Consider the following 12,583-nt stretch of genomic DNA (forward strand, 5'->3'; position numbering starts at 1 on the left):
TCTTCCTCTTTTAAAAACTTCCCCACAAAACGTGACGTCATGAACTAACCTGCGTCAAAGTTTCTCAATCGTCAGGATTGGCAATATCGTGGTTTATTGCAGTAAACTCGATGGCAGCGCAGTTCGGTGCAAAAGCAGACAACCGACAGTATCGATTTTATGGTCAAGTTCCACATCCAAGTTAAACAAAGGTGGTCTTCAACTTCGACCAGTCAAGGTGTATCAGGTGTGACAGCCCACTCACTTCACACACCTTCTAAAATCCGCCACTTGATGGACAGGTTGGGTGTGTAACAAGGAAGAATTGATCGATGTTGGTGAAGATCCGGGTCCAGATCGGAGAATGTTTTAAGTGATTCTATTATTCACCATTGAGAGGGCAAAAACAATACATAGGACGATATCTGAGAAAGTTGTGGACGGTTTATAATGAAACTTGGTTGATGAGTTCGACAGGTGACAACAAGAAGCTGATTAGCCCGTCCACTGCGCAGCAATGTGTTTGCGTGTGTGTGTGTGTGTGCATGTGTGTGTGTGTGTATGCATGTGTGCGTGTGTGTGTGTGTGTGCATGTGTATGTATGTGCATGTGTGTTTGCGTGTGTGTGTGCGTGTGTGTGTGTGTGTGTGTATGTGTGTGTGTGCATGTGTGTGTGTGCATGTGTGTGTGCTTGTGTGTGTGTGTGTGTGTACATGTGTCTGTGTGTGCATGTGTGTGTGCGTGTGCGTGTGTGTGTACATGTGTGTGTGTGTGCGCGTGTGTGTGCATGTGTGTGTGCGTGTGTGTGCATGTGTGTGTGTGTGCATGTGTGTGTGTGTGTGCATGTGTGTGTGTGCATGTATGTGTGTGCGTGTGTGTGTGTGTCCTTGTCCAGGCCGGAACATTTTTACCGTTTGATCTATTGTCATCAAATTTTCATCAAAGCTTTATTATAATAATACGGGGAAGGTAAATTAATTTTTTAGTTTTTTTGTATGCAAGATCGAGGCTCGTGTAACAGCTAACATTAATCACAAAAAAACAGACACATAAAAAAATACAATAAAGGGAACGGGAGACAAGATGGGGAGAGAGAGGGAAGCACACAAGCACAACAGCAGAGAACAGGGAAATCGGGAGATCTGTAGGAGGGAGAGGGCTTGGGGAGGGGCATGGGAAGGGGGGGGGGGTGGGAGAGGTATAAAACACATGGGCACTGCGAGGACTTCAAGGAAAGAAGTTGCTATTTCAAAAAAGTGGATATGGGGTGAAATTAATGGGGGTAGAAAAGATCAAAGTTTTGGATGGGGGAAGATAAGAGATTGTGGTGAACAGCTGTTTTAAAGACCTGGAGAAGTTTGTTCGAGAGGTGGGAGAAAAGAGGAATGAAAGAGTGAAGGTGAGCAGAGAGTCTTGATTTTGGCAATTTCACCAGAAGAGGGTTGCTGGCAGATCTTGTGCGACCTGCAGGAATATTTGGGGGACAGAGCACAGACAGAGCTGGGGGAGCGAGGAGGCAGTAGCAGACAGAAAGACCACCAACCTGCCTGCGGTGAATGAGTGAAAGTCCCTCAGAGTTAGCTTCATCACGGGAGATTCCAATGATTCTGACAGCTTTGGTTTCAACAGCGTGAAGGCGAGCTAGGTGTGAGGCAGGAGCACCAGCCCAGAGGGGAGAGCAGTATTCCATTGAGCTGCAGATGAAAGCCTTGTATGTGGTGAGGAGCTCAGGCGTGCCAAGGAACGACTTCGCATGACAGAGGATGCCCAGTCGGCGACTGGCTTTGGAGGCCAGCTTGGAAATGTGGTTTCCCCAAGAAAGATCATGGCAGATAGTAAGACCCAAAAGATTGAGTGACAGAACCTCTTGGAGAGGATTGTGGAGAAAGTATATGGAAGGGTTGTCCATTCGGTCTTTTCGGAGAGACATCGTAAGAGTGTGAGATTTGTCAGGATTGAAAGACATGTTACACTTGTTTGACCAGTCTGTGATTTTGTCCAGGTCTGCAAAGAGTGAGGAGGCAGCAGACTGCCGATCTGAGGGATGAGGTTTGGAGCGGCAGAGAGTCGAGTCATCAGAAAAGAGACAGAGAGGATTTTCCAGAGAGTCGGAGAGATCATTGATGAAGACCAGAAAAAGCACAGGGCCCAGAACACTGCCTTGGGGAACTCCAGCCTGAACAGGAAGGGGAGATGAGAGAATTCCATTCAGGGCCACATGTTGACTCTGACCAGAAAGGAAGTGCCCAAGCCATGCGTGGAGATTTCCATGGATACCATCGAAGGAGAGTTTGGTGAGCAGAGCGGGGTGCCAGACCATATCGAAGGCACGTGATATGTCAAGGGAGACAGCTCTGATTTCCTGTTTGGCATTAAGGACCTCCATCCATTGTTGAGACAGCAGAAGGAGCATATTCAGAGTAGAATGACCTGGTCTGAAACCAAATTGATGATCCGAGATTAAGCCATTGGAGAAGAGGAAGGATTTGATGTCAGAAGCGATGATTGATTCCATGACCTTGCTGATTATTGGGAGAAGTCTGATTGGTCTGTCGTTGCAAGGATCTGTTTTTGCATCTTTCTTGTGTAAAGCGGTAATGTTGGCTGATTTCCAAGCAGATGGAAGATGACCTTGAGCAAAAAGAGGGTGAAGAGAATTGAGAGAGTGTGTGAAAGAGCGGCAGAGCAGGAATGTAGGACCCGTGGGCTGATTCCGTCTGGTCCAGTTGTAGAATCAGAGTCGAGGTTTGACAGAAACTTCTCCACCTTGTCAGGAGAGAAGGACGCAGAGTCCAGGAGCAGCTGGGTACGTCTGGGTACGGTGGGTACAGAGAGATGGGTTTGGGACACAAGATTTTGAGGCAAACACAGAGTTGAGGCATTTGGCTTTGTCACGGGCGGTGTCAACTGTGCAGCCATTTGAGGTAAGTGAGGGGATGTAGAGGGAACAAACACCTGAAACAAATTTGACCAGATGTCACCAGGATTTGGAGGAGGGAGACAGGTTTGAGAGTTCAGTCTTGAGAGTTGAGAGATATTGTTTCCTGGCTCTCCTGAGGGTAGACACACGCTTGTTCCAAGCTTTGTGAAAGGAATTGATTGCCTTCAGTTGGATTAGCCTTCCAAGAGGCAAAGGCAAGTTGTTTCAGGGCAACTGCCTCACCACAAGATTCAGTGTACCATGGATGGGAGGAAGGGTAAGACAACTGAAGATGAGATGGGATAAATCTGTGCATGAGAGAGAGCAATTTTCTTTTGAAGAATTCCCAGAAAGAGTTGATGTCAGAGGCAGTAGAGATGGGAGACCAGTCCAGATGATTAATGGCTGCTTGAAGACCGTGCCAGTCGGCCTGAGTGAAATGCCAGACTCTGCGACGCTGAGGAGGCTCTCTGAGAATGGCCTGAGAGATGTCCATTTTAACAAGCAAATGATCAGAAGAACCCATTGGAGCAGAAGAAGAGCAGCAGACATTTGCAGGAAGTCTGTCACAACCAAGTCTAGAAGAGAAGATACTCCATTGACTGAGATCCGGGTCAGGAAATTGACAGATTGTGTCAGTCCCAGTTAGTCGCAGAAGTCCTTTGCTGAGGTGCCATGGCTGGTGAGAGAGGAACCCACACCCAGCCAGCTGGCATTATGACCGTTGAAGTCGCCACATATGAGGAAGAGAGAGTTGGGATGAGTGGATAGAAGTTGGTCCATGTTGTCAGAAAGGGAGATGTAAATGGAGTCATCACTGTTTTGGTGGACGGTACAGAACACACATGAACAAAAGGTGGGGGTGGAGAGGAAGCCGTAGCCAGAGGTGCACCTGGGGGTGGGGTAGAGAGTGGTCAGTGTAAGGAGAGTGAGGAAGAGAGTTTTTCATAAAGATCGCAACCCCACCAATAGGACGAGGCTCAGGTCTATCATACCGATATTAAGGAATCAGAGACATTTTAAGGAGGAAAGTTTCTGTTATGCAGATTACGTCTGGTTTGTCAGAAGAACTGTTTTTATTAATTTTTATTCAAAATTAATAATTTTATCAAAAGGTCAAATGTCAGCATCACATAAAATAAAATCATCAATTTTCATCCAATTGACCTGAAATTTCAATTTACAATTTGAGTTTTGTCATCAGAATTTTAATAAAGCTTCAATATGATAATATGGAGAACCAAAATTAATAATTTGGTCGAAAGGTCAAAGATCAGCGTCACATAAAATCGTCAATTTTCATCCCATTGACCTGAAGTTTTAAGATTTTGCATATTGGGTCACTGATTTGGTTCACCAATCAAAAGCTAGAAGCGATAGTTTTTTTTTTTAATCAAAAGGTCAAAGGTCAAGGTTGCATAAAATCACCAATTTTCACCCGATTGCCCTGAAATTTTAAGAATTTGCATATCAGGTCACCGAATTGGTTAACCAATCAAGAGCTGGAAGCTAGAAGCTCATTATATATTTTTTTGATCAAAAAGTCAAAGGTCAAGGTTGAGCAAAATCATCAATTTTCATCCAATTGACCTGAAATTTTAAGACTTTGCATATTGGGTCACAGAATTGGTTCACCAATCAAAAGCTAGAAGGTGATTTTATTTTATTTTTTTAGATCCAAAGCTCAAAGGTCGAGGCTGCATAAAATCATCAATTTTTATTTTTTTCATTTTTATTTAAACTTTGTTATTTTGAGCATACAGAAGAAGAAGAAGAAAATGAGGAAGAAGAAGACATCTACCCTACAAACGGTTGCGGACGCGCTTTGCATTTTCAGATGCTTTCTTGTTACCCTCGTCTGAGGAGAGGGTACTGCATTTGAGTCAGTCTGTCTGTTTGTTTGTCCATGCAGAATAAATATGATTTTCTCTGCAACCATTGGTCCAATTGACAGGACATTTCCACCATAGGTGCAACTCCACCTGTATAATGTTCTAATGATAATTGTAACGTCATAGGTCACCTGTTTCGGCCGCCATATTTGAAAAACCGAAAAACATTGCACCTCTATATCTCCGAAAGTGCTGAATAGAAAAAATTGAGACATGGCTCATTGTAAAGAACTCTCCATGGGGAATAAAATATGTTAATGATGATGTCATAGGTGCCTCCATTATGACGTCATAATTAGACAAGTACAAAACATCATCCGATCAAGATGAAATTTATTGAGCGTCATGTAGGCATAAATTGGTGGAGAAAAAAAAAATGATGACGTGATCGGTCACGTGGTTCGGCCGCCATATTTGTTTTAACACAAAACCCTTAAAAAAACACTGAAACACATCCTGGCGAGGGTCTGCAATCTCTGATTGCTCTTTCTTGTTCTCTCTGCAAAAGCGAGGCTCATGTAAGGGCAAGTTAGGATAGCTTTCAGAATTCCCCCGATGGACCTGTCTTCGGAGAGTTTTGGAAAGTTTTCATTTTACCTTTCTGTCAATGACACTGTCAATCTTTTCTTTTGCCATACTCTTTCTTTGCCCCTTTTGGAACAGCTCTAAGTCGGGGTTTGGGTCCCGTCTTGTTTAGACGTGTGTGTGTGTGTGTGTGTGTGTGTGTGTGTGTGTGTGTGTGTGTGTGTGTGTGTGTGTGTGTGTGTATGTGTGCCATGGACAGGCTTTGCATTTTGGGATGCTTTCTCGTTAAAATCTTAAATGCTGATCTGCTGAAGCCCATATTTTAATTTGAATGCTAATTACACCTATTAGTTATCTCATAACAACTCAAGATCAAGTACAAAATTTTTACAGAAATAGAAATGATATCCAATAAACACACAAAATGTGGAAAATGGTGAAAGCAACAAACTCAAACTAATAAACGACAGTTGAAATCTCCGTGAATGTCAAAGCTCAAATCCTGTCTTAAATATAAGCGAGTACAACATCATGAAAACCTGAATCGGGAAGCAGAAGATAAAAAAAAATTGTCATTCAACTAAAAAATAAAAGAGGTTCGATTTGAGAAATTCCATCCTGTTTTTTTTTTTTATTGTATTTTTTTTCCGATGCAAGATCGAGGCTCATATAAGAGCAAGGTGACACAAGGTGAAATGCAACGAACTGACAATGGAACAGTTGGACCACAGCTGGACACAAGCAAGATAACCAATGATCAAGAAAATGGAAAAGAGAGAGAGAGCGAGAGAGAGGGGGAAGGGTGGGGGGACGGGACGGGGGGACGGGGGAGAGAGATAGCTAGAGAGATGTAGAGAGATGTATAGAAATGTAGAGAAATGTAGAGAGATGTAGAGAGATGTATAGAGATGTAGAGAGATGTATAGAGATGTAGAGAGATGTATAGAGATGTAGAAAGATGTATAGAGATGTAGAGAGATGTATAGAGCTAGCGAGTGATGTATAGAGATGTAGAGAGACGTATAGAGACATATAGAGATGTAGAGAGATGCATAGACATGTAGAGAGATGTAGAGAGATGTATAGAGATGTAGAGAGATGTAGAGAGATGTAGAGAGATGTAGAGAGATGTACAGAGAGATGTCGAGAGATGTATAGAGATGTAGAGAGATGTATAGAGATGTATAGAGATGTAGAGAGATGTAGAGAGATGTATAGAGATGTGGAGAGATGTATAGAGATGTAGAGAGATGTATAGAGATGTAGAGAGATGTACAGAGATGTATAGATATGTAGAGAGATGTACAGAGATGTATAGAGATGTAGAGAGATGTAGAGAGATGTATAGAGATGTAGAGAGATGTAGAGAGATGTATAGAGATGTAGAGAGATGTATAGAGATGTAGAGAGATGTATAGAGATGTAGAGAGACGTAGAGAGATGTATAGAGATGTAGAGAGATGTACAGAGAGATGTAGAGAGACGTAGAGAGATGTAGAGAGATGTATAGAGATGTAGAGAGATGTATAGAGAGATGTAGAGAGATGTAGAGAGATGTAGAGAGATGTAGAGAGATGTATAGAGATGTAGAGAGACGTAGAGAGATGTATAGAGATGTAGAGAGATGTACAGAGAGATGTAGAGAGACGTAGAGAGATGTAGAGAGATGTATAGAGATGTAGAGAGATGTACAGAGAGATGTAGAGAGATGTAGAGAGATGTATAGAGATGTAGAGAGATGTATAGAGATGTAGAGAGATGTATAGAGATGTAGAGAGACGTAGAGAGACGTAGAGAGATGTAGAGAGACGTAGAGAGATGTAGAGAGACGTAGAGAGATGTAGAGAGATGTATAGAGATGTAGAGAGATGTATAGAGATGTAGAGAGATGTAGAGAGACGTAGAGAGATGTAGAGAGACGTAGAGAGATGTAGAGAGACGTAGAGAGATGTATAGAGTTGTAGAGAGATGTACAGAGAGATGTAGAGAGATGTATAGAGATGTAGAGAGATGTATAGAGATGTAGAGAGATGTACAGAGAGATGTAGAGAGATGTAGAGAGATGTAGAGAGATGTAGAAAGATGTAAAGAGATATAAATAGAGAGAGGATGAGAGGAAACACTACAACCTACACACATAAGAGGAGTATTACTGGGAGAGGTAAAGATTACGGGTAGGGATGACATTATATTGTTGTAGTGCACTGCCTGCGTGAAGCACTGAAGGGAAGAGGATGATTGACCATTTGTGGAAGGTGGTTCAACAAACGAGAGAAAAGAGGAACAAAGGAGTTGAGGTGTGCGGTGGGTTTGGATTTTAGGAGTTTAAACCCAGAAGAGGTTACTGGAAGAATGCATGCGTTCTTGAGAAGCTATGGAGGGTTGGAGCCTGGAGGGCTGAGAGCAGATTGAGATGGAGAAGAGGAGCGGTGCTAAAAAAACAGAGGGCATTGATTTGTCTACAGTGTGAGAGTAACAAGTGTTGTGTGTGCTTCGACGTCATCATTTGAGATGCCAATGATGTTGAAAATCTTCCATTCTATGGATGGATCGAGGAGGATGCTCAGACTTTGGCTGGCTTTGGATGTCAGCTTTGCTATAGGCTACTATGTAGTACGACCAGGAAAGGTCATGGTCGATGGTGAGGCCAATAAGTTCAAGAGACAAAACGTCATCCAGTGTCTGACAATGGATATATATTGGTGGGTTTGATGATCCTTCAGGATTTCAGGGATCGAAAGACAAGTTCCACTTATCATACCAGCATCATATTATTTCGATACGAGCAGTGACCTGTGGAATTTCTATGTAATGTAAAATGTGACTTCAAGTCTTCAAATCACCCCGCCCCTCATCCTCAGCCTCCAAACCCCAATAATTTACCCACCCCTCCAAATCCTAAGACATTCCTCCCTTCCCCACTCCAAACTTTCAACCCCCAACTCCTCAATCTGCCCCTCCCCCAGAGCCTGATCCTCCCCTCCTAACTCTCTCCCATCTTTGCTGTCCATCCCCCCCCCCCTCCCAACACCAAGACTCCTCACCCTCCCATCCTTAAGGTGTCAATACCATCCCCATTTCAAGCCTTCAAACCCCCTCCCCACCTGTCATGGTCGCCTATCCAGCTCACATTCCCTCAAGATATGCGGAAAAGATATGTGACAATAAACAATCAAAACCAATTATCTTCTCCCTGATGCATATATACACATCATGAAAAGTAAATAATGTCCTCGAACAAGGACCTTTTATAATGACATACGTTTAAAGCCCTGCCCGAGAGAGAATGCCATATAGTTATTTGGGCGGTGTATAAGTTAACAGACTTCCCTGCCTCAATTGCTGAGGCCGATCTTCACAAGGTCAGTGATGCCTATTGGCTCAAAATCCTTCGACAATTAAGGAAAACTTAACCCTGGTGTTGGGCTAGCGGCTAGGGTGCCGGCTTATGATACCTAGGATCCTGGGTTCGTAATCCCAGTCGATCGCTGAATTAACGCCAGGGGGGTTGACTCAGCCTACTCATCCTTCCGAGGTCGGCTAATTGAGTACCAGTTCACTGGTAATTCACTGTTTGTCGTTAAAGGCGGCGAAAAGGGTTGGCGTCAGGAAGGGCGTCAGGAAGGGCATCCGGCCGTAAAACATTGCTTCAAAAAGTGGACCAAAAAAACAACAACAACCACGGTTCCCGAAAAAGGCCAACCCCCACCTTGCGGGGAAAAATGGCCTCTAAAGGTGGTTTTTTATTTAATTAAGGAAAACTTATAGGCAGGGCATGGTGATCGTAAATATGAAAGCTCTGAAGATGTCATTGACTTTGCATAATAAGAGGCACCAATCAGGCTACTGTATGATTTTCTTTCCGAGGAGTGGAGTGAGCCCAGCTGTCCAAGCAGTGGGTGGACAGACTGACACACGAACAAGCATGTTATTGTTAAGATCAGCTGCATTGCAAACTGTATCATGAGAGAAATAAGTCTTGGAAAGTAAAACTTGTGAAACAACAAAAAAAAACTCGACGCAGATGGAAGGACAGCGAAGCGATCAATCCTGGGGTTGATTGTCAAAGTAATGGGATCCAACTACCAATTGTCATGCGAGAGCTTAGCAGGCAGGAGCACATTGTCCTTTCAAGGGGACATGAAACCGACTGTTCCATCAGTTAACACTTGTAGACGTTAAAGACCCTGCAGTATCTGAGGAAAAGAGTCACCTGTTCTGTCCTACTACCCTGTCCAAATTTGCAATTCCTGATTTAACCTATGGGGTATTGAATCAGCAGCCTAACTAGGCCCCACAAAGTTAATCAAGAGCAGCCCAGGCATTATGTGCACGAGAAGAGCAACTTGACTCAGGAAAGGAGTTCAGGTTCGGCTTGGAGCATAAAGAGTAAGTAGGGAGAGCACACCAATAAATCCACAAAAGTTATTTTGATTAATTTGCACATGTAAGCATGACGATTTAGGGGACAAAGCTTGAAATCTATTTCTTAACAACAGCATAGATGGAGGTGTCCTCGGATTGGTTGGGGACAGCAGGACGAGGCGTTTCGTTCATCTTGATGGCGAGAGTGGCATAAGTCAGTTCATCTGCCTCGTTCTGTAAGGTAGTCATGGGTTCGTGAATGAGTTAAAAAGGGAATGAATGAGCGAGTGAGTTAGCACCAGGAGATTGTCATTCTAAACAATATTGGATGGGATGGCAAAGCGAGTAATAATCAATATGCAAGAAAATATTGTACACCCGCTCCTGTCCTATTCCATCCTCAGGTGCTGCATGACGTCATCGCCTGGAGCTTAACGGGGCCTGGCGACGACACGCAGTTTTTACTCTCTGTGCTTGTTTGTTTGTCATTCAAACAATATCTCAGCCATCCTTTGAGATAGAAAGCTGACATTTCGGCACAATAGTGAGCAAGTCCTTTGGCAAAGCCTTTGTTTTTTGAACAGTTCTACTTGTTTTCTTGTTTGTTTGTTTCTTTTCTTGTTTGTCTGGGCAATATCCCAGCCAATCCTTTGAGCTAGGAAGCTGAAATTTGGGTAAAATAGTGAGCACGTGCTTTGGCAAAATGGTATTTTTTGTTTGATTAATCAATTAATTGACTAATTACAGAATTGTTGAATGCAGCACTACTTGTTTCGTACTTTGTCATTCACCTTTGTTTTTGTTTGGCTTTGTTTTTGGTTTCATTGATTAATTGGTTAATTACTTCATTTTTTATCGATTAATTGATTATTTATTTCCTTTCTCATCTGCCCAATATCTCAGGCACCTTTTGAGCGAGGAAGCTGATATTTGGACATGACAATGACCAAGTGATTTGGCTATAAAGCATATTTTTTATTTATTGATTAATCAATTAATCATTCACTTTTTCGATTAATTACTTGAACTAGCAACGGTACCCGCACTAAGGGTGGGGCTTCAATTGGGAGATGCAAATGATTATTTAAACGATTTATATAAACATCCGTTAAATATCACACGCAAATCATCAAAATCTAAACAGCATTTTTAGAATTTCAATTTAAAAAAACACATCACTGTTCATATCGGTAAATATTATTCCATCGTGCTTCATTCAAATCGTGATATCAACTGTACACGTTTCTTTAGGAAAAAAAATGGAATGATTTTGTACCTCTTCTTCAGCTTAGAACTTCAGGATAGACAACATTGCTGACAAAAGTTCCTTTTCTTTCTTTGAAGTTCTTGGCCAACATTTTTATATTGTCACTGCTGCCAACGCGACGCCATGGCATTATTCATTACATTCATTCATTCATTAATTTAATGATCATTAAACATTATTCTTACGCTCATTAAACGTTCATTAAACATTAAACGTTCATTAAACGATTACGAAAATAAAAACGAAAAACATTACGAAATTACGTTCACACCGTCACGTCAAACACTACCGTGAACACAAACATCGTCACAACATAGTCGCAATGAAAACATCGTCACAAACGTTACGTTACGTAATTCAAACTGTGGTCATATCGAATATTCGAGAGCCCATTGCCCAAACGATTTGTTATCTCTGGTACGTGTATCAAGTACAGTAATCAGATGTACATACACGTTAATCTTACAGCCACCATGTTGGTGCTCGCCGTCACTGCGATGCGAAGCGAACGTTATGCGGGAGTCCAAACCTGAAAATGCTGGAGGCCAAAGCTGAAATTGGAAAAACAATATAGCCTATTTTACTCCAGGAGACCCCACGATTACCCACCCAAAATATCGTTGCGATCGGTTCAGCCGTTTTTGCGGTACCTTCGAATAGACGGACAGACGGATGGACAGACAGACGGACGGACATTTGGTTAATTATAGTAAGATAATTACTTTTCAAAAGTTACAGATTCTGAAGAAACGCCAGTGGTTTAGGTATGCTATTAGCCAATTGAATAAGAAATTCATTATTCTACAAACATTATTTATTTATTTAAATTATGCAATTTATCAATTAATCAATGAATTATTATACACCACTCTCTCCCAATTCCGTCTCCATGTGCTGCACGGTGGCATCACCGGGCGCTGAAGGCAGCGAGGCAATGCCGATATTTATTTACGGAGGATATTACATTTATTTATTTGGCATGGGTGCAGTGTACTTTGAATGCAGCTCTACTTGTTTTCTTGTTTGTTTGTTTGTTTGTTTTCTTGTTTGTCTGGGCGATATCTCAGCCAATCCTTTGAGCTAGGAAGCTGAAATTTGGGTAAAATAGTGAGCACGTGCTTTGGCAAAATGGTATTTTTTTGTTTGATTAATCAATTAATTGAATAATTACACAATTATTGAATGCAGCTCTACTTGTTTCGTACTTTGTCATTCAATATACAGTACTGCATAGTGATTTGTCCAATATGTTTTTAACCCACAAAACTTTAAAATAATACACTTGGTATAAAACTGGCAACATCTCGACAAAAACTGCGGGTGAATAATTGATGAGCGGTTATCGATTTTGTGGAGTTATTTATTTTATTACTAACTATAGATTATGCCTGCCCAGAAATTATTCATCCCATTGATCATCACAGTACTTACAAAACACCTGTGTAATGCTTATAATACGTTATTACCTCTGCCCACAAAGGTAGACAGAGGTTATGTTTTCATGGCTGTTTTTATGTCTATCTGTCTCTTTATTTGTCTGTTTGTCTGTGACCAGGACCTCTCAAATAGTTAGACGGATTTATATGATATTTTGTGGTTAGGTTGGGTGTGTCACAAGTACTAAATGAACAGATT

General features: G+C 42.0%; 1 protein-coding gene across 1 annotated transcript in view; it reads right to left on the bottom strand.

The window, feature by feature from the left end:
• Positions 1–8,996: 8,996 nt before the first annotated feature.
• Positions 8,997–12,583, bottom strand: part of LOC137427080 (uncharacterized) — a 31,838-nt gene continuing 28,251 nt past the window's right edge. Inside the window, exon 5 of the mRNA XM_068116229.2 lies at positions 8,997–9,915. Coding sequence (XP_067972330.2) covers positions 9,799–9,915 — 117 coding nt within the window. The 3' untranslated portion in view covers positions 8,997–9,798. The remainder of the gene's footprint in view (positions 9,916–12,583) is intronic.

The sequence above is a fragment of the Myxine glutinosa genome, chromosome 5, assembly GCF_964187855.1.
Source record: "Myxine glutinosa chromosome 5, kmMyxGlut1.1, whole genome shotgun sequence".
Classification (NCBI taxonomy): domain Eukaryota; kingdom Metazoa; phylum Chordata; class Myxini; order Myxiniformes; family Myxinidae; genus Myxine; species Myxine glutinosa.